The 23,822-nt window shown below is 40.1% G+C and overlaps 1 protein-coding gene across 1 annotated transcript; it reads right to left on the minus strand.

Moving 5' to 3' along the window:
- Window positions 1–6,702: 6,702 nt before the first annotated feature.
- On the minus strand, window positions 6,703–7,775 carry LOC119410363 (exostosin-1). Its single transcript, XM_037677274.1, has one exon. The coding sequence runs from the start codon at window positions 7,654–7,656 to the stop codon at window positions 6,703–6,705; it is 954 nt and encodes a 317-aa protein (XP_037533202.1). The 5' UTR covers window positions 7,657–7,775.
- Window positions 7,776–23,822: the final 16,047 nt, after the last annotated feature.

Below are 23,822 nucleotides of genomic sequence, written 5' to 3' on the forward strand. Positions count from 1 at the left end.
TTACTGATGCATCTGTCATAGCTAAGTTATAGTTATCCCTACCTTTGGTTTGTATGGTTTGGTGTTTGAGAAAAGAAACCGTCCAGATGACCTGACTGAAAACTGTTGGGATTGTATACCGGGATTATTGAGCATGGACTTTTTGGTTTGGTGTTTGGTTTTCTGTTGTGTACATGTTATCCCTCTGCAGTCTTACCATGTCTGTTTTTGCTGCGTCTTGGCCAGGTTGTCTTAAAACTAAACTGGTTGAATAAATAAACTTTCACCATCAACTTTTATCTTATTGTGCTTTTTTTAATTTCCTTGCCAATGATAGACTTCCCTTATATGTGGCACATCACAACAAATCAGGAATCAAATCATATTTAATCAAAATAAACAAAGCACATTTTCAGATTTCTGGCTTTTGAAGCTATATTTTGATACATTGATCCTAATATGAGCAGTTCCAGAGATCTGGCTTGATTTGTCTTGACTAACACATTCCTTACACATTTTTAATAATTTTGGTCAAGCTTGTTTTCTCAAAACTCTGTTAAAAGTGTCCACTTTTGCAAGACAAATCAAGATACTACTTAGAAAAAAGGGCATGCATAAAAAGTTCATGTGCAGAAACTTAGATAAACCATCCTCCCCCATAGATTACCATTTTCCCCAGGCTTGTAAAGCCTGCATCAAGTTGGCTAGCAGCCCCGTTTCAGGGGCTTTGGCCAATACTGAGGATTAAAACCCTGCAAGTCTATAAATACACCTAAAAGACTAACGTCAGCTGCCAGCCAGCTACTGCGCTCACCTCTTACTGCTGGATAGCTTGCAGGTGTTCTGCATTTTCTACCTTTCCCTACCTTTTAGTTTTTCTCTCCTTCTTTCAACTCATCAGACTGTTTGCAGTCTTTGAGTTTCTATTTCTACCCCAAACCTTCTCTTACTTTGTTTCCCACTATGCTGCACTACACTGTGACTCTATTTTATCCCGTGCACACTCTCGCGCTTGGCAGCGCCTCTTAATTGGAAACAAGCTGTGAGAGGGCTTTCAGTTTGAGGTTAAAATTGCATCTGATCTGCCTCCTACTGGATCACTTCTCTCTTTTTGTTGCATTACAGGCTTGTAGAGAGCGGCTAAGTGCAGATGCATAAATGATAAGGCGGGAATGAGAGATGTAAATAGTTATACTGTAGTTGACTAAGCCTTGGTTGTAAACATGACTTGCACACACATAAACAAGCAAGCCAGGAATAATATCCTGATGCTGCTGGATGCTCAATAATCCAGGTAGATAAATTTAACAAGTTTGAGTCAGGTCTTCTGGATGGATTCTTTGTTGAAACGTTTCATCTTTTATCCAAATGACTTATTCAGTCTAAGGAGCTGCAACTAACTCAGTCTTATAAGCAGCACCTTCTCATAGTCGAGCAATGAGTTTGTTGTTGATAAGACTGAGTTTGTTGCAGCTCCTCAGACTGAAGAGGTCTTTTGGAAAAAAGACGAAACGTTTCAGCAAACGTTTCATCCATCCAGAGGACCTGACTCAACTTTGTTAGATAGAAGAAATAATCACCTGCATCTTGACAAGTTATGATAATTTACAAATCTGTGTCATCCAAAGAAAGTTCAGGATGAAATTTATCTATACCACTAAAAAATTAGAGAATATTGAAAAATTACTGGGGAAAATATTGTATTGTTTAAAGTGAAGGAAGAAAATTACAAACAATAGGACTGTGTAATAGCTTCATGTACTGTGTGTGTATAGCACATAAATAAATCTACATCTACTGCAATTCAACAGCTAGCAAATGAAGTCTGAACTATTACACACAAAAAACATGACCTTTACAAAGTAATTATTGTGAGGGGCTAGACTGTGTCCGTCATAACTTCCTTGTTTTCTGTAGCAGAGGATACAGGGGATTTGTCACACAAAAGACCACAACAAAGCACTGAAACAATTATTTCCACTCAGTTATACCACAGACTGCACAGCCTAATACAAAAGCAACACCCCTTACAAACAAAACGTCTACAGAGAACTTGGTTTTGAGAAAAATTATTTAAAAAATTTGCCTTTTCCTACATTTAATATTTGCTATATTCCAGTAAGATGCATAGAATAAGTATAAAATCAGCAGTTTATACATTTACAAACTGGAAAAAGGTTTGCATGCAGATTTCACAAAAGCTGTGCATTATAGTTTTTAAAAGATGACCCGTTTTAATATTTTCTCAATCTGCACCGTCAGTTTATCCATACCATGGAGGAGTTTATAGCACATAAACAGACACTTGGCTATCAAAGTAGGGATGAGCATTTTCAGCCAAAACTCTCTTCAAATTTGTCCGTAATTAACCAATTTTTCATTGAATATTCAAGTCCAATCCTGTCTCGTTCTCCTGGTGTAGGGATGCAGTACGTGCTGCATTTCTAGCCAGGTCCCATTTAACATCTCCCACCCCCACACCTTCCAGCCAACGCTAAAAACAAACATAAAACCAACTTGCAGCAGCTCATGCTCCTCAAAATGATCGTTTTATTCTCAACTCAAGTAGGGCTAATTATTATAGCCCAACAAAATTAAAAAGTAACTGTGCCCACATTGTTTGGAGTTGCAGTGAATTAAAGTGTATTCATCCTTCAAAGGCTTCGGGTGCAGAGACGTGTGCTGCTGTTAATCCTGCAAGTTGTGGATATTCATATTCCTTTGTTTTCACCTGTCTAACGGAAAAATGTGGAGGGGGATGTTAGGGGGCAGGCACCTCCTGTGGGAAGAAACCGGAGTACCCGGAGAAAACCTACACATGCATGGAGAGGACATGCAAACTCCAACCAGAAAGGCCCCCAGCTGGGATTCGATCCAGCGACCTTCTCATTTGCTATGTTTACATGCGCAGAATTCTCTGACCATATTGAAATGTGTTCTGTTTGAATAATTCAAATGTGTTGTTTACATGGGCACAATCTGTTCATGATGAGCGTTTACATGCAGCGGGCTTTGTTCTGAACAGCAGTACTGACATGCGCAGAGTGGTAAACTCTCCTTAAAAAAAACACCGAAGAAGAAGTTCTACTTCCGGGTGAACGTAAACAAACCTGAGCACCCAAAATGGACCCGCGACAGGTTTTAATGATGTTGGAGACGTTATTGCACTCCCTGACTGAGCTACAGGTAATAGAAATCATTTTGAGCTCTTTAAAAGTTTCTAGTAGAAATGTTGTGTCACTCACCGACCAGTTTTACTTCCCTGACATGCTAATATTATTAGCGTTAGCCAGGCGGAAATGGCAAAGTCGCACATGCGCAGTCAGGCCAGTTTTTCACGATCAGATAGAAACGAACAGATCAAGCGTTTACATGCGCACCGATCGGGTTTCGGATCGGCGTAAACCACCCGTTTCGTTCTGATCAGAAATTATAACGGATCGCGCCGAATACACAAAAAATAACCCGAACGGAGCGTTTACATGACACACTTTTATTCTGACCGGCCATTTGATCCGGTTACTTATGTCCATGTAAACATACCCATTGAGAGGCAACAGTTCTACAAACTGTGCCACCATGCCGCCCAAACTGAGCTCTATAAATTCAATAAAATGCAAGATTTAAAAAGAAAATAGTGTAAAATGTCTTAGTACACATGTCATGACTTCGTAACAAGGTAATTTCTTTCCTCATATTGTTTTCTATAAAGATGAGGCTCTAACTCTCCATCACCTAAGTAGGCTTTATCTAACTGGATTAGAATTGGACATGTACACTTGGCAGAGTTTTACTAAACAACTGCTATAAACTGACATAAGAAAAACAAATGAAGGACAAGAACTTTGCTATAAATTTGGCTTCATAAAATCTTATTTCAAAAGACAACTTGTGATTTACACTAAAATCCTAGTTAATAATTAAGGCCTCTGATTTAGTTTTCAAGCCAATGACAGCCAAGTGTGATTTTAACGTTAGAAACAAGTTATAAACTGGACAGAACTGATGTGAGAAACAAGAAGCATGCCTTTTAGGATCGCACATGGCGCTCATGCACAGCTTTTAATCCGCTTTAGGTCTGTACTTTTGACTTGGTCATTGCAACACCTTGACGTTTCTTTTAACAGACATCCTTTTGTACATTTGTTGTTGCTTTACTTTGGAATAATTTGGACCAAGAAATAGTTGTTGGACACATGGCTTCACATGTTCATGATCAACTTAAGACTGTAAGATGTCCTGGTCTTGTAGACCTCAAACAAGTCCAAATGATAACGCTTTCATCATTGTACGTAAGTTCCTACTGTGCGTAAAAGTAACCTGGAAAAATTAGACATTCCTCTGGAGAAATTTATAATATATACTTGTCAAGTCCTTTCAAAAAAAGCAAAGACTCTTTTGGCTTAACTGTTGTTAAATAAACAGTAATGGCACAGTGTTATGTGTCATGTGCTGCTGTTTATCGGAAGTTGTTGTTATCAAATTTAAAGCCCTGAAAACTGACCAACTAACCCTAACCCTGACAGTGCTTATTTTTTACTGAGCATTTATATACATGCATCTTTTGTAACATATGCATAGTATTGCCATTTATTCTACAAAAATGTCATAATTCAGCATAAAGATGGCTGCTAATACAGTATGTTACTTTTGTGTGTCAATCTGGACTGAGTTTATAAAAAGCTAATAACAATAATCTCTGGTTAACAAAGGAAATTACTGGTCTGAAGGTTGTTGATGTTATAATTCTTTAAATTTGGGCTGTAGGCATTAGGGATGTAAAGGTTAAACAAACTGTACAGATTCACCAATGTGCACAATCTCAAATTTGTAGAGCAGCCGTGTGAAGATGCAGTTCTGGGATTAAATCAAGATGCGTTCATTTATTACTTCTTTTTGCACCAATAAGTTTTGATCCACTGTAACTATTAGATTTTAAAAAGTCTTCAAGCAGAGTCTACAGACAATAAACAAATATGATTATATATATATATATATATATATATATATATATATATATATATATATATATACTTATTTCAGAGTACAGCTCTTCTTCTGGTGTCATTCCTGCTGTTCAGTATTGTGTTTTTTATAGTAATGTCTGAGGAAACCAGCAGTAGCACCAGTATAAAAAGCCATAAACTCTGAAAATGTGCTTCACTCTGATCATTTAGATCAACTAATATTGCAAAAAGAAAAGGTAAACTTGTGTATTATCATTTATGATAAACTTAATGCAATTTGCAGCTCATTCTTGAGCTACTTGGTAGTTTATTGAGGTTTTTTTTGCACCATGTCCCATTTTTGGTTTAACTTATACTCGCATTAATGTTTGTTAATTAAGAGTCGAGTTTTGTGATTTTGTAATTTTAAAACAACCGTGTTTGTAAGTGGTCGGTTATTTTTTCCCATTAGGCTGTTAAAATATTGAGTTTTATTAAGTAAATAACGTAGAATCATTCCTTTGTGTTGTAATTTACTGAATCTCAATCTGTTGAGTCAAACTTGAACCGTATTGTGATTAAGGGCTGAATCGTATCGTGTCGTATCTTTTGTTGTAATCTCTGATTATAAAAATCACTCTCTGACTTGACATATAAAAATTAGGCAGCAAAGTGTCACTCTCAGGGCAGATGGTTCATGTGTTGTTTGCTGAGGGAGAGAATGAAGCTCTTGACTTGTGGTGGTATTTTTTATCAGTGCCAAATATTAAACGGGTGAACGCTGTGAGGTTGATCGTGAGCAAACAGTGAAGCCATGACAACAAATCAGAACTAGTATCAGAGCCGTGTTGGGCACCAGTTGGGGCCATGGCATTCCTAGCTAATGCAGATTTGTCAGGGAAATGATTGAGCAAACAGAAGCCAGAGTGGCTTCCCCTTACTGGCACCAGTGCTTTTGTCACTACTAATCCACTCCAAAGATCCACAATCAAACCCTCCCTGCCAGCACCATACAGTCACCAGTAACAACAGGGAAAAGTCTGAGGGACACGAAACAAATTCCAACATCCATATCTGGAAGACCAGATGCCCGTTTGCACATCATATTTGAGCTGAGAAAATAGTATAGCTTAGCCACGTGACTGGGAGATAAACCCAGAGGAACCTTTTAATAAAATGCAATTTTTGTTGGGCATTATATTTTCATAACGGTAAGATGCATGTGGTTAATTAAACTAGTGTGCCATTCAGCACATAAAGTCAGGTATAAAGGTGAAGCTGTGAGAAGCTGAAGAAGAAAGAACTGGACTCGTCCACAGCTGCACAGCAAGCTGTGTAAACAGGTCTAGATATTCATTGAAAGACATCAACACAGTGGTTCCTAGGACCGACATTAAAGCCATTTACTCATCTGTGCCTCACAATGCTCCACTAAAAGGCTATGACTGCATGAATCAGAAGAACAGACACTAGAAAGTACTATAACAAGGGGTTGTCTCTAGGCTTGCAACTATTTAGCTCTTAAATGAACAAATAACACAAAAAGACTTAAAGAGATCATAACTCACAAATAATTGCTTGCACTTCTTTACTACTACTGGTAATTAAAACAGCACAGCTGAAACTAGTAACTGAGCTGATTATATATATATATATATATATATATATATATATATATATATATATATATATATATATATATATATAAACATAAAACCAAGGTGTGAACCTACAAAGCAGGTGTGAGAAACTCGAGCAGAGAAGTAGGGCGGCATACTCACTTGTCATATTCTGCGTTGTCTTTATCACAGCGAGCATCCTTGTGTTTCTCCCAGTCTTTGCCATGTTTACATGTAGTGAGAAGGACCACGTCCTCAGAGTTGTGCACATGGTATAAAGCATTCCTAGTGTCTGAACCTATTCCAGTCAGGTATCTTTTCCCCTTAAAAACAAGCATGTACTTCCTGTATGGAGGGATAGTGTTGTGTTTCAAATATCCCCTTTGCCCTCCTGTCCTTGGGTGGTCTTTAGAAAACAGGGGTATAGAAATGTCAAAGTTGGGTCTGAAGCTCTCTGTACTGATACTGGCCTTGGCCAACATGGCGAGGCCGATGTCAAAGCCGAGGTCTTCTGTGTAATCTGGCCAGGTACCAGAATATAAATTGAAGATGATGTGGTTTCTGCCCTCGTTCCACAGAGGAAGGCTCTGGATTTTTGCTCTCAAGTTGTGCACGTAATATGGCGAAAGCTGGTCCCGGTCCAGGGTGTCCAAGCTCAAGACGAAAAGGCACGCCTGTCCTGGGTCCAGTGTGTAGAACCTGGACCCTTCAATGGAGGACAGGACGTTCTGGTAACTCTCAGAGAGTTTTTCTCCTTTCTGCTGGGGGTACACATAAACTTTAAACCCAGTCCTCTCACACAAGGAGAAGTCAAAGCAGGACTCCATCCGGCAGCGTCTTCCAGTGTAAACGCCAGAGTTAGAGTCCCTCTTCTGCCTGGGGGACATGTGTCCACTGAGATCATCGCTGGTGTCCCTGTCCAAGGCGCTGAAAGGCTGCAGGTACCCGGGCCAGCGCCGCCACCGCGCCCCGGGGTGCAGCCCCGGGAGGCTGCGGTCATCGCGCCGATGGGCCCGTCTGGACAGCGGGACTTGAACCCCCCCGAAACAAAACAGCAGAAGGAGACAGGCACCGGCGGAGAACAGGACTAAGTAGCGTTTTTTGGCCTGCATGTGTCCAACGAGCTGGAGTGAGCCGTCCGTCTTGAGAATCCGAGAAGTGAAGTTTGTCTCTCAGCACCGCCACCTCCTCCGGCTCCTGAAGGAACCGTCCGCCATCTTCCCCCCGGGCTGCTGCTGCTCTGCTGCTTCAGGTGCCTTTCACAAGTCCCGGAGCTGATCCAAAGCATGTGGGCGATTTGTTTACTGCTCATCCACCTCGTCTCCTCGGCAGCCGTGGCATCGATAGACAGCTTTACCAAAACCACCGACAGACCCACCGGACCGGTCCGCTCGAACCTGGACACCTCGAGTCGCACTTCGCTCCGTTTAACGTCACTTTCTCTGAACCAGAAACCAGCATTTTAACCCGGTTCTGTCGCGTTATCTGTCCCAAACCGACATATCTGAGTTAAGTTAAAGCAGCAGACTTGTTGCCTGGACGGTTAAAACTATTGTTCCTACCATCGTCTCCCTCCTGAAGGTACTGAACCGAGCTGCCACTGGAGCTCCGGACACTCAACAAACACAATATTTGCGCCTCAGTTCTAAAATGAACTGCTTCGAAATGTATCATTAAAACCGCTACACCATAAATAACTACAAACGGCTCCGCTAGCTTACCAGCAAGCTAACAAACTAGCTAGGTTCTGGGTTCCAGTTAGCTCGAGAGCTAAGCGCTCGGTCATCAAAGGGTTTTTAACGCCGGCTGGCTGGAAGTAAACAGACGAAACAAGTCGGTGTCCTCCCTTAAAAACGGGCTCTCTCCGCTCCTCCGAGCGTGTCGTCTTTTAAACGGAGAGAATAACGTATCTGTCTCCAGTCATGTAAAGTGCTCAAGTGGTGGCTCCTTCAGCCGTACTCGCTCTCAGACCGGAGTGAGGTGGAGGCGACGAGCCGAACAGTAGCAGCGCCGCGCGGCCGGGCCGTCCCACTACTGACGACCAGGCTGCACGGAGCGTTACCATTGGGTACCGTCACATCCGAGGCGGGCGGGGCTACGAATACTTGAGTTCCTCTGTGGACTTTTAATTAGAAGGGAGTTGTTGTTGTTTGTTGTTGTTCTTCTTCTTCTGTGTTCTTCTTTGTTGTTTTTTTTCTCTTTGTCATCGCATGTGGTACATGAGGTGGAACGAAATTGTGTACTCAAGGTCCCAGTTACACCCAAAAATAACAATAATATAAAGTATAAAAAAGAAACAGCAGCTATACGAGAATCTAAGATATACGATAAACAATAATAATTTACTATACTATATATAACTGTGTACACAATTTCGTTCCACCATATGTACCACATGTGGTGCGAATGACAAATAAAGAAACTTTGACTGTAACTTTGACAAACAGCAGCCTGAACATGAGTCTGTTGCGAGCAGACGGGTATGAATATAGCAACTTATGGGTACGAAATCAGCGGCATGGATAGTCAGCAGCACAAAGTGTCAAATCTTCAATTAAAGTGGCGTTACAGTGATTTTTCTGTCTTTTTTTCTTTTTGTTTTCCTTACAGTGATTATCCTGATTAGACATTCATGAGTCTAACAGCCTCAGGGTAGAAGCTGTTCCTCAGTCTAGTGGTTCTACACTTAATGCTCCTCAACCTCCTGCCTGAGGGGAGTGGGGCAAAAAGTGTGTGCTGGGTGAGTGGGGTCCTTCATGATGCAGGTGGCCCTCTTCCTGCATCTAGAGGTGTAGATGTCTGTGATGGTGGGGGGACTGACTCCAACATACTTCTGTGCAGCCTTCACCACTCTCTGCAAAGCTTTTCTTTCTGCAGCTGTGCAGCCTCCATGCCACACGTTGATGCTGGAGCACAGGATGCTCTCCACTGCACACCTGTAGAAGGAGGTGAGGACTGAGCTTCCCAGACCAGCTCGTCTCAGCCGCCTGAGGAAGTAGAGTCTCTGATGAGCGTTCTTGATCAGGCTGGTAGTGTTGTTGCTCCAGCTGAGGTTGTCGTTCAGGTGCACACCCAAGTACTTGTAGCTGGAGACCACTTCCACCGCAGATCCTCTTATGTGTGGGGGGGTTGTGTTTCTACTTCATCCTTCTTCATCCTTGATCTCTGTTTTCTTCTTTTCAATTCTTCTTCAACTTTCTTCTTCTTTTTTGTCCTTCCTCATCGTCCTCTGTCCTTGTTTGTCCTTTTTCTGCACCTTTCTCTTCAGGGGTCACCACAATGAGTCATCCTCGTCCATCTCACTCTGTCCTCTGCATCCTCTGTGAAACCAGCAAGTGTTTGCTCCATTCATCCTCTGTTAAAATGTCTGGACGACATTAAGGCCTGGATGGCTTCAAATTTCTTAAGTTTTAACAATGAGAAGACTGAAGTCATTGTCTTTAGCCCTAGCTCAGCTGTCGCCACTGATCATGTCAACCTGAACTCTCTTCAGCCATATCTTAAGCAGTCTAGTAAAAATCTCGGGATGGTTTTAGACTCTGACTTCAAGTTTAACAAACAAATCAACTCTGTTATGCAGAAAAGCTTCTTTCAACTAAGACAGGTAGCTAAGCTCAAGCCAGTATTGTCCAGACCCGACCTTGAGAAACTAGTCCACGCCTTTGTCACGACCCGATTGGACTATTGCAATGCACTCTATGCTGGGGTCAGCCAGGCCTCCATCTCACGTCTTCAGCTCGTCCATAATGCTGCTGCTCAGCTTTTAACCGGAACTTGTAGGTCTGACCATATTACACCAGTTCTGTCCTCCCTTCACTGGCTTCCTGTTCGTACGAGGATAGTCTTTAAAATTCTTCTGTTGACCATCAAATGCTTAAATGGCCTCACACCCCTTTACCTCTCTGAGCTTCTGGAACCTTACGTTCCCTCTCGGGCCCTGAGATCATCCGATCAGCTGCTTTTGGCTGTTCCAAAAACAAGACTGAAGCTCAGAGGAGATCGGGCTTTTTCAGTCATGGGCCCCAAACTCTGGAACAACCTGCCCCCCAACATCAGGCAGGCCACCTCCCTTCCTCAGTTCAAATCTCTGCTAAAAACTCATCTGTTCTCGCAGGCATTTCACACAGTGTAAACTGAGCTAGTGTTTTTTAATCTGTGACCCTATGTTTTAAATGCTTTTTATTAATTCTTCAGTTATTATTATAAGTGTATTGCATTTTTTTCCTCTTTAATTTCACTCTCATTGATTGATTGTTGTTGTTGTTGTTGTTGTTGTTGTTAAGCACTTTGATAACAGGTTCTGTTTTAAAATGTCCTCTATAAAAAAAGTTGACTTGACTTGACTCTGTCCTCACTCCAACTACCTCCATGCCCACTCTTAATGCATCCATAGATCTCCTCTTTGTCTTTTCCTGGCAGCTGCATTTCTAACATCCTTCTACCAGTATACCCACTGGCTCTCCAAGCCATCTCAGTCTGGCCTCCCTAACTTTATCTCCCAGTTGTTCAACCTGTGCTGTACCTCTGATGATCTCATTCCTAATCTTATCCATCCTTGTTGCTCCTAAGAACAACCTCAACATCTTCATTTCTGCCACTTCCAGTTCTGTCTCTGTCTCCAGACCATACAACATGGCTGGTCTCACCACTGTCCTGTAAACATTTCCTTTGGCCTTTGCTGACACCCTTTAGTCACAAATCACTGCTGAAACTCTTAAGTAATTATGTTTTTTAACATTCTATCTTCATGTGTTTATTGTTGATGCATTTATTAATGGGCAGTATTGTATCAAACACTTGTTTAGAGGAGGAAAAAACAATCGTACTCATGTTTAAACTCGTGCCAGTGGGTGTGGATTCCTGCTCATGTGGTACCAGGTCTTTTCTTTTTTATTTGACTTTGTAAATGAACTTCTGTCTTCACTTCCTTCTTAATTTTTTGTTCATTGTTTTTTTTACTTGTCACGCCTGATATGAATTTGTGATTGGCACACCTGTTCTTTACTCTCCTCTGTGTTCACACTGACTGGTTTTACTTTGTGTCCTGTCAGTTCTTTGTGTATTTTCTTTGTCTTTTTGCTGTGGTCCACCTTTATTTTATTTTTTTCGTCTGTGACAGAAAGTTTTATTTTCACCATCAGTGAGTCTACAGTGGTGCATGAAAGATTGTGAAGCCTTTAGAATGTTCTATATTTCTGCATAAATATAAATATGACCTAAAACATCATCAGATTTTCACACAAGTCCTAAAAGTAGATAAAGAGAACCCCGCTAAACAAATGAGACAAAATATATACTTGGTAATTTATTTATTGATGAAAATGATCCAGTATTACATATTTGTGATTGGCAAAAGTATGTGAACCTCTAGGATTATCAGTTATGAAGGTGAATTTAGAGTAAAGTGTTTTCAATCTATGGGATGATGATCAGGTGTGAGTGGACACCCTGTTTGATTTAAAGAACAGGATCTATGAAAGTCTGATCTTCACAACATGTTTGTGGAAGTTTATCAGCGAGGAACAAAGGAGATTCCTGAGGACCTCAGAAAAAGAGTTGTTGAAGCTCATCAGAAATAAAATCTGTAAAGAGTTTGGACTCCAACAATCCACAGTCAGACAGATTATGTACAAATGGAAGAAATTCAAGGCGTTACCTCTCCAGGAGTGGTGGACCAAGAGCAAGGCATGGAATAGTCTGTGAGGTCCCAAAGGACCCAGGGTAACTTCTAACAACTGAAGGTCTCTCTCACATTGACTAATGTTAATGTTCATGAGTCCACCATCAGGAGAACACTGAACAACAATGGTTCATGACAGGGTTGAAGAAGCCACTGCTCTCCAAAAAGAACATTGCTGCTCGTCTGCAGTTTGTTAAAAATCACGTGGACAAACCAGGAAACTGTTGGAAGAATGTTTTGTGGACGGATGAGACCAAAATAGAACTTTGTGGTTTAAATGAAAAGTGTTTTGTTTGGAGAAATGACAACACTGCATTCCTGCATAAGAACCTGATCCCATCTGTGAAACACGGTGGTGGTAGTATCATGGTTTGGACCCGTTTTGCTGCATCTGGGCCAGAACGGCTTGCCATCATTGATGGAACAATGAATTCTGAATCATATCAGAGAATTCTAAAGGAAAATGTAGAACATCTGTCCATGAACTGAATCTGAAGAGAAGGTGGGTCATGCAGCGAGACAATGACTCTAAACACACAAGTGGTTCTACCAAAGAATGGTTCAAGAAGAATTCAGTTCATGTTTTGGAATGGCCAAGTCAAAGTCCTGACCTTAATCGAGTCCAAATGTTGTGGAAGGACCTGAAGCAGCAGTTAATGTAACAACATCCAGAGTTGAAGCTGTTCTGTACGGAGGAATGGGCTAAAATTCCTCCAAGCCGATGTGCAGGACTGATCAACAGTTACCAGAAATGTTTCGTTCCAGATACTGAAGGCAAACATTGACATACTTTTGCCACTCACAAATATGTAATATTGGACAGGTTGCAAGTTCAATAAATAAATGACCATAATAATCTAAAAAAGTTAAATCTGGTCCTCTGGACATTCAAAAAAACAAAACAAAGCAAATCAACAAAAAAATGTAGAAACGTTTCGTCTCTCATCTGAGAGACTTCCTCAGTCTGAGGTGCTGTATTCAGCTCAGTCTCATAAATAGCACCTTCTCAGTACCATAATAATATGTTTGTCTCATTTGTTTAACTTGTTTAACTGGATTCTCTTTATCTACTTTCAGGACTTGTGTGAAAACGTGATGATGTTTTAGCTCATATTTATGCAGAAATGTAGAAAATGACGAAGAGATTGCAAACATTCAAGCACCACTGCTACACTTGATTCTGTCTTTATATCCTCCGGTCTTGATGACTAAATCTGAATTTTAGACGTCGTCTAGTTGAAAGACGCCAGTTTGGTGTTCTTAAACCCTCTGAGCAGTACATCTGGGACAAAATGTCTTTTATTAAACACTGGACCTGGGTCCTACTTGTGCTGCTGTATATATGACTGGTTGGAAGGTAAATAAGAGAAATCCATGTTTGATCGTAAGCAGAACCTGAACGACATGGACAACATTAGGAACAGAAAAGCCTTTCTTCTGGCAGAAGTTGCACCTCTGATGGAGGCTGGCAGAACAACGGCGCCGCAGTGTATTAGCTGTACTGAGCCGAGATTTGTTTTCACAGCTGCCGTGGTCTGAAAGACGAGGTGATTTTTGCAGAAGTGGGAAAATAGCAAAGAAGGAATGTGCAGGAGCTGCACCAACCAACTGTGCTGCTTCAGAGCTCTGTGGACGACTGACTGAAAACAGGGAGGTGCACAAGGACGGCCATCTCATCACTTTGTGTTTGCTCGTCTCCCTTCACTGGTTCTCTTTCATCCAACTTGTTCCCCTGTTTAACAGGCAGAAAGTTTCTATATCATTCTCACTATTGTGATCCATTCTCCTTCTGGTTGTTATATGACATTTAGCGCAGCAACAATTCATGTCTCAAAATGTTCAGCTCCTTCAGGACATTCCTGCTGTGACTTTTGGTATTTGTGCAATTTTTACTTTTTGAAATATTTAGCTTTTTCAGCCATGTTTTTCTCATTGAAAAAGAATGGTGCTGTCTTCACATCCTTCAAATACACTGCTCATTTAGCTGTTGTTCTGCTACAGATTATTATTGTCTGCGTCTTTCTGCTAATTTCAGCTCCTTTCAGCTCCTTTCAGCTTGATTCTGCTCATTTAAGATTTTTTTCCAGCTACTTTTCTGTTCCTGTCAGCTTCTTTCTGCTAATTTAAGCTTTTTCAGCTACTTCATTGGTATTTTTCTGCTATTTTTTTTTTTTAGCTTTTTTCTGCTTTTTTTAAAATCTCCTTCCAGCCTCTTTCTGCTCATTTCAGCTTTTTGTAGCTTTTTCAGCAAGTTTTTCTGCTCTTTTCAGTTTCTTTATGGCTGATTTCAGATGTTTTTGTCATCTTTTTAACCTCTCGCAGTCTATTTCAGATTAGTTTGCTCATTTTTGCTACATTTCTGCTCTGCTCAGCCTTTGTTTTTGTTTTTTTACACATTTATGAAGTTTTTCTGCTGTTTTCAGCTTTAATTTTCTGCTTTCAGTGAATGTCAGCTGTCCAAATTCAGCTCTCTTTAACAGTTTAGCAATGAACCCTTTTCAGCTGGTTTCAGTTTCTTCAGCAGCTTTTCGGCAAAAATCACTCAGCAATAAGCATTCACGCTGGATTTGCACCATAAATGGCAGTTCTGTAGTTTAAATGAACATTCTCTAACTTTTCTTTGCATATGATCAGATTATTTTTTATATAAGAAACTGGATTCCACAAAACAAAAGAAATGCATTTACAGAAATCATTTGATTTTGTCTCACATGTCAACTCCAGCTTAATGAGACTGCTGAGGTGCTTTCCCCCCGTCGTTTCATTGTGTCAGCTGAGATGAGTGCTGCCCAGATTTAGAGCAGCAGGGTGACCGAGCCGGAGCAGCACTCCCACTGAGTAATACTTGCAGCCATGCCAGTATCTAATTTGGAGGCGCCCAGGTCAGAGTGGTTTTACCAGCCAGCCTCCAAGTTAGCATGCCAAGCAGCTCAAAACAACCTAATAGACATTTATTATTTCTTTCTGGGTTCATTCTGAGTTCATTAATTTGCAGTTTGTCCAAAACCACACGATACACAGCAGATTTTTCATTTCACTTCCCGTGCAAACCGAAAGCATTCGTTTTGGTTTGGCCGTCATGCAGACATGTGATGCTTTGTGCGGAGCCTAGCCTCAGATGAAATAATTTAAGGTCCCCTTCTGCCTCACAAAGACAGCCTTGGAGAGGAGCCTCATCCATCTGTGTCAACACTAAAATGCACAAATCACATCTGAGCGTATTGAGATGGAGAGGGAAATGAACGTTTCATGTGACAAATGTCTGTCTCAAAGCAAAATGGAAATCCTCGAGGATTTAAGTGGAAGGCTGCTGAATAAATTGCACATTTGCCTGATTTGTACATGAAAACCTTGAGTTCTGAAGGTTGGATCATGACTCAGATCACTCTAGGATCATCAAACATTTCTAAAGGATGTGCTTTTGGACACAAGGGGTGGTGGCTTGTTCTGAGGATTTTTAAACGCTCCAAACTTTAGTTGAAAAAAGGTTGAACAAACGAGACATTGATAAAGTCAAGCAAATGCTTCTCTTTTATTAAATCATGATTTGAGTTTTGCTGAGAGTTTGTTTGCAAATGACGAGTCGATTTCATTTACATAAATTAACTAATTAGAACCATCAGTTGGAAATACATATAACACCTTTGTTACTTTGGTAATGAAAAGTATATCAAAGTTCATGTCCATATCTTACATGATATTTTTTCCCTTCATGAAAATACAGTTATCCTATCAGGTTGTTTTAAATGTTTGTCTCCCAGCAGAAACATGTGTTGAAGGATTCAAAATATCCTGATGCATGCTCAATAATCCAGGTAGAAAAATCTAAAAAAGTTCAATCTGGTCTCTGGACATAAAAAAAAACAAAAAACAAAACAAAGCAAAAAAATGTAGATACGTTTTGTCTTTCATCCGAGAGACTTCCTCAGTCTGAGGTGCTGTTTTCAGCTCAGTCTCTTAAATAGCACCTTCTCAGAGTTGTTAGGCTGATGGTTCTTCTTGAGCATGTGAGCAGCTGGTTTTGGTTGTCAGCAGCAAAACTGGTTGATCCACTCTGAGAAGGTGCTATTTATAAGACTGAGCTGAATACAGCACCTCAGACTGAGGAAACGTTTCTACATTTTTTTTTTTGCTTTGTTTTGCTTTTTTGAATGTCCAGAGGATCAGACTGAACTTTTTAGATATGTTGAAGGAGCTCTCTCATTGGTCAGGACTTCACTGTCAGGAGAGAAGGTGGAGCTTAGTCAGAGTCTCTGAGTTTGTTGTTTGTCTGACATGAAAATGAACCAATCACAGTGTGGATGTAGAGTGGGTGGGACCAAAACATGGGGCTCTGAGCCTTCTGGTTTTAGACTGTAAAAAAAAAAAAGTCACCATAAGTCAGATGTTGTACTTGATGGTTAAAAAAAAGAGAAGTTTGTTTCATTTGCAAGCCACTGAATTACAAAACTGAAAATAAAGTGATGTTAGAATTTGGAAGGATGTCACTTTATTATACAATTATTGAAGGCCTGGCTCTTATAGTCACAGTTCGCCACTGATTCAAGCCCACTGGTTGGAAACGTTCACGTAGACTGCCACAATGTTGCATTTGTTCTTATTTCAGTGTCTGCTTGGAGGGCCACATTCCATATGTGTTCAGCTGATTGTCATCTCCAAGAAAACAGTATGTACTCCACACACGAACGTCCACAGCACCAAAATCCTACAAGTTATTGTCTTGTAGCAGGACCTGCACACACAAGTCTGTCTTTGTGTCTTTACTTGAGCTGATGCTTCATTCTTCCCAAACTGAAACAAATGTGTGATTCTGTCATGAACTGGAGGGTAGATGGAGGAAATATGACCAAAGTGAAGGCAAAGGAGGCATCAGGCAGGCAATGAGATGAATCCAGATGATTTATTTCTCAAGACAAATCATCTGAAACAGACAGAACGAGAGCGATAAATTATATAACACCAACTCCAAACTGAGAGGGAAATAAAAAGGATATAACATAGAAACACCTGAAAACAATGTAAGAACTAAATATACAAGACAAGAAAACTGACACAGAGCAGGTGTGCTGATTACAAATTAGATCCAGATGAAAAGGACAAAAATGGGAAAAGAGAAGATCAGAAAATTAACAGTTGCTCCCTCTAACCCACGAAGGATGAGCTCTTGATAACTGATGGCTTTATTTGGTTGAACGATGTCCTCTTTACTTTCATTGTCAGCCCACTTTCACCACCATGAGAACTATAAACACACAGAATAAACTTTAAAATGTGTTTTTCAGGAGTATGTACATTTTACATGTAACACAGGTATGCAGCACGTTAGCATGAAGCTACACTTAGCACCGATGACACATGTCATTGCCCACGTTACTAGCTGGATAATTCTTGCTGCAACATTTGTTGTGACACACACTTTCATAAAGATGTAAAAAAAACAGTAATCACACACAAGTATACAATCAATCCTTTATCCTTCTCATCGGTGCTCGACATGCTGAACAAACAAAGAAAAGTTGTCAGTACTACGCTCAAGCTCTGCTAATCATCATTACTGGCACCATTATTGTTTCACTCCTGAAGAATATCCGCCTGGACGTCACATCCGGTTTGCAAATAACATTACTTAAAATTAACCCTTTGTTATTTTAAACAATTGGTGAATAAATAAATGACATTAACGTAACATCTCTGTCGGTTACATTAACTGTGAAATCCTGAAACATCAAATTGATGGTGATTTCAATGTAAAACAGTGCTGAACCACTGAACTACTGTAAAGTTTCTGAGATTACAGTTGTTTAAAGAAAACAGCAATCTTATTTTGTCTTGCCTCCACTTCGACTAGCTATTAGCATGTCCGTTTGCTCAGACTGAAACTCTGTTTCTCCAAACTGAACAGCTATCCACACCAAGTAAGACATTAACTGCTGATATTATTTACACAGTCCTATTTAAAAGCTCTGCAAGATAAGGTGTTAAAATGTGATGCGGAGATTAGACTGGATTAGAGGAGGAAGGATTTTATGACGCCAAACAGTCCCCTGAAGATTGAGGAAGACGAGGATGCGTGTCTTTACGCGGCGCCTGAAGGAGCACAGCGGTTTGTGTGTGTGTGTGTGTGCTCTGTAATGTATGCAGGCGTGTGTTTCAACAGCTCACTCACAGAGCAGAGATCAGGTTCAATTACATGTGCAACAACTTTTAGGTCTCCTTAGACCTAAAAACCATTTATATGCTAATAAGTATGACAGCGGTAATGAGTTGCAATAAAAAGACATCTGCTGCCTGATTGAATCTGATATTAGAGCATTACCACAATCAGCCTCTGCGATTTGTCTTGAAACCACTTGTTATTAGCCTTGTAACTCTGTGTGGGAAGTGTTTTGACATCTGGCATCGGCAATGTAAAAGTTCTTCTCCTGGTCTTTGCTTCTCTCTAAGTGCTTAGTGTATATTTAGTTGATGTTTTTCTTAGTTCATATCTTAGATGTTATTACTGTTTTTCTTAGACATTTTATTGCTGGATGTAACTGGGACCCCGTGTACATAATTTCGCTCCACCACATGTACCACATGAGGTGCGAATGACAATAAAGAAACTCTGACTCTGACTCTGACTCTGACTCTCTCTGCGGTGTTTGTCGGGGTTATGTTTCAATCGCCTTAAGAGACACTGAAAGTAGGCGTGTGTGCCTACAAAGTCAAATGGAGTCAATTTTAGCTGTTTGGTTAAAAAAATACTACAGTACATCTAGAAAACCACAAATGTTTGGTCTCGTTTTTTCATCATCCATTATCATCTTCTTGTTCTGGACTCAGGTCTCGGGGGCAGCAGTTTGAGCAGGGAGGTCCAAATGCTTCTTTTCACAGCCACCTCTTCTAGCTCTTCTGGGAGGACTACAAGGTGTTCCCAGGGCCAGCTAAGCAATCTAGTCTCTCCAATGGGTCTTTCCCTGGGTCTCCTTCCAGTTGTTCTTGCCTGTAAAACCTCCCTAGAGAGAGGGTTGTAAGCTCAATCAGCCAGGTAGATAACAACAAAAAAGCTTAAATCATGTTATCTGGAACATTTTTTTTAAAGTGAGAAACGTTAAAGAAACTTGTCCAGATGACATGATTTAAACTTTTTTATTGTTCTCTACCTGGATGGTTGAGCTTATAACCCTTTTTCTGAACCACTTAGGTCTTGGTTGTCCTCAGGCTGTTTCTGTGAGTAGCAAGTTGGCCATCTGGCCTTGATTGCTCTACATGATGATTGATTGTTTTGGATGGTTGTGTTTTGCAAGTTAAAAGCCTGCTTCTGAGATTCCAACAGGAGGTTGGCTTGAAACACAGCAGTAAAGCATATGGGACAGATGTGGTTGGCAGGCTGTAGACTGAGGAAGTCCTCTGGATGGGGGACGAAATGGTTCTCTAGGGAAGAATCCAGCTACCATGCAGCGAAAACACATTTCAACCACTTGTATCCACAATCTCATTCTTTTGGTCACTAACCAAGTGACCATAGGTGAGGGTAAGAATGTAGTGTCCGCTAAACACAGAGCTTCTCTTTGCAACTCAACTACCTCTTCACCACAACAGACCGGCACAAAGTCCACAGTACTGCCATTCTTTCCTTACACACAAACAAAACTCAGTTACCCTGATGCATGCTCAATAATCCAGGTAGAAAAATCTAAAAAAGTTAAATCTGGTCCTTTTTTTTGAATGTCCAGAGGACCAGATTTAACTTTTTTAGACAACTCAGTTACTTGAACTCCTCCACTTGAGGCAGAACCTCACCCCCAACGTGTAGACGGCAGTCCACTCTTTGGTGGCCTCTAATTAGGAGGTGCTGATCATCATTTCAGTCATATCTAATACATTCATTTGTTGTCATGATAGGGATCAAATGAGACTACACCAACGATAATCACGCAAAGGTTATTAAACGCCACGTGGACACGGCAGCTTCTTAGATCCACAACACGACTGGGAATATATCTGCTGACATTCAGACACAGAGCCAGGACTTATTCCATGAAAGGATCCCGCTGCGACTTCTGGGGCCTGAAAGAGATCAATGAAGGAGGACGCCAGTGGAACTGGACTACAAATTGAACAGCCTTTAATCACCTCACACAGTGCACAACAGTGTGAAAGTTCTGCCTGGGAAAAGGTTTAATCACGAGTCACGCCAAATAGAGTCAACTCGCTGCTAATAAAGACCACACGGAGCCCGAGGGGACGGACTCATGTGCACATTTACGTGTTTGAGCAGCCATCTTGTTGCACTCACACACATTCAGTGGTGTCCCTGCACTGATGCATCAGACTGTTCTGTTGGAGATGTATACCATCAACTTGTACATCTTTAACTCAACCTGTTAACGCCTCAGAATGAGATCTATATTACTGCTTTTAAATTGATAGTGCAGATATTTTAAAGTGGGGCTTTAATGAAAGGTTATTTAAAATTAATATCTTAATAAATAGCTTTTTTTAACAACCTCAATTTGAAAAAGTAAAATTTAATTCTCACTGGCTAAATGAGCTAACCGCTATGCTAAGAGAGGCTAGGGAGCAAAGTAGTTTGTTGCTGTTTTAAAATAACTCCCATCTCCAAATTTCATACCAAATTATGCAAATGGTATTTTACAAACTTTTACATCACAGTTAACGTCACATTACACAGTTACTGTAGCAGAAACATGATATTCTCTTCAAACCAAGACATCATTACCTGCAGTGTCCCCTCAGTCTGGACTGAATTTGGCAAGAGGCCCTTCACCTATTCCACTCCTGTTTCCTGGAACAACTTGCAAACAGATCTGAAGATCTTGACCTTGACCTCTCTGAGGAATTTGAAACAGCTATTAAGTTCAATGCAAAACCAATGCAGACATGTTCCTGTTTTTAGTATTGTACACCGTTGTTTTTGCTTTGTTTTTATACCATTTCTTTTATTTACTTTTCATTTTACATTCTTTTATGATTGTCTATTGTTGTCTGTACCTCAACTGTGATCTTTGTTTAAAACAGGTCTCTCTTGTAAATGAGTCTTCGAGGCTCAATGAGACTAACCTATGCAAATAAAGGTTGAATGAAAAATGTGTGCCAGGCTGCTAAAACTAGCTGCTGCTTTTGCTCGTAAATGCCACAAAAATAAATGTAAATAACCGTATAAAATGTTTTTTTTTTAAGTTTATAAAATAGAAATGCAGTTACAAATTTGTTAGATTGGAGTTGTTATAAAGAGGCAAAACTCACTGGTGTAACCCTGTTCAGACTAACTATGTGGGGATTGTGTTCTATTTCTCCAAACTGAGGTCACAGAACATGTTTTACAAGATACTATGTTTTAAACCTTTCCACAGAACCCAATTTTAAAAGTTGTGAACTATCCCTTTTTTAAATTATTATAATTCTATTTAAACTTTTATTTTATCTGGAATAAAGCCATTGAGATTATCTCTTTGACAAGAATGTAATGACTATAGACTGAAGGGTCATTTTGTCTCTTTTTTAGCTTAATGTTGTTGAAGATGCTGAAACCAAATAGCTAAACATAACTAAAAGAAGGAATAAGCAAACTTGTAGACAAAAGCTAAAATGATAAAACAATAGCTAAAAGTAGCAAAATTTTACATAAAAGATAAAAATAGCAGAACGGTACCTAATAGCTAAAATTAGGGAAAGACAGCTAAATGTACCAGAACAGTAGCTAAAATCTAAAAGTAGCTTACAAAGATAAACATAGAACAAGTATCCTGATGCATGCTCAATAATCCAGGTAGAAAAATCTAAAAAAGTTAAATTTGGTCCTCTGGACATTAAAAAAAATAAAAAAATAAAAAAATAAAATAAAATAAAAAAATTGTAGAAACGTTTCTTCTTTCATCCGAAAGACTTCCTCAGTCTGAGGTGCTGTATTCAGCTCAGTCTTATAAACAGCACCTTCTCAGAGTGGATCAACCAGTTTGCTGGTTGCTAGAACAAGTATGTTGAAGATGATTTCAAAGCTAACAATCTCACTGTATTTCTATGATTAAATTAATTTTATCCATCCGCTGACCTTCCTGTTCTAACCACTGTGCCCCTCTGCTACGTCGTTTGCATTTTATTTTGTTGTTTATTTTATGGTTATTTGTTAGCGCTAATAGCAGCTACTAGCTGTAGCATGTAGTTTGTAGTGCAATCTGGGATACACGTGGATGATTAAAAACATTTTTTTGGACAGAATAAATTTGGAGTGCACACACTGTAAAGGTTCATATAAACACATTGCTCACATTAACCATCATGAAGCTTTAGCTACTCAGACTAGCCTTTAGCTTCTACTTTTCCTAGCTGAGGTCAAATGACTTTTATAAAACAGGTAAGATTTAAGTTGCTCATAACCATTCAGATCTCTACTTTCCTGATTCAGGATATTTTTTCCAGAAAATTTCCAAATAACAAATATGTGTGAATATGTAGAATATGCTCCTAAATATCCCAGGTAATGATTTTTTATCTCATGCAGCTGCTGAAGCACAATCATTTCAACACATCGAGCTGAAAGTCAGAGGCAGATGGATACTGAGAGCTCTGCTCGTCCACCCTGAGACTGTTCTGCTGGATTTATTACCCATTCATCATCACACCAAGGTCACACTCAGCAGCACAGTCAGCTATAAGGGTTTCCTGGAAGCATCACAAAAGGTTTTTACTAATGAGGTTTCATGTTATACACCTTCGTTATCGCTGCTTTTACTGCTGCTTCTTAGCGTTTTTACTGGGCTTTCATTGGAGTGTTGTAAAACTGTAAAGTACAGGACGGTCAGAGATAAAATATGAAGACATAACCAAACACTTATTGTTTGACAGCATCCACACTATTGTTCTCCTGTTTAGAGTTTCTTCTTTTGTACTCAGACTCTTTATTTATTTACTTTTTTTATTTTGGTAACGTTAAATTGTCCCTAGGTGTGAGTGAAAGAGTGAATGGTTGTTTGTCTCGTTTGTCTCTATGTGTCCCTGGGATGGACTGGAGACCTGTCCAGGGTGTCCCCCGCCTCTTGCACAGTGATGGCTGGATATGGGAACCAGTGACCTCCGTGACACGAAAAGGAAGAAGTGGGTAAATTCAAGGATTCAATGATTTTTATTGTCATTCACACGTGAGGTGGAACAAAACTATGTACACAGGGTCCCAGTTACATCCAACAAAAATACAAATTGTAAAGAAAAACATTAGTAAAGATGTAAATATGTACAGAAGAAAAGATGATGGATGGATGGATGGATGGATGGATGGATGGATGGATGGATGGATGGATGGACGGATGGATGAACAGATGGCTGGATGAACAGATGGATGGATGAACAGATGGATGGATGTGAAGTCAGTAATTACTTCTTGAGAGTTTCACTTTAATCTGACCTCTAGATCAGGAGATGTTTTGCTAACAAAGACTGTTAATGCTATAGTTTTTAGCTAGGAGGGCCTACATGTTGAGCTCAGAGTGACTGTTGGGGATCATGCTCAGCTACTGCCTCACTAAAGTTTAGCACAATATCAATAAAACTGGTTCAAATGCAGCCTTATTTGTGTTGTTTAGCTGTTTAGCTGTTATA

This window comes from Nematolebias whitei, chromosome 5, assembly GCF_014905685.2.
Source record: "Nematolebias whitei isolate Nwh7 chromosome 5, NemWhi1, whole genome shotgun sequence".
NCBI lineage: Eukaryota > Metazoa > Chordata > Actinopteri > Cyprinodontiformes > Rivulidae > Nematolebias > Nematolebias whitei.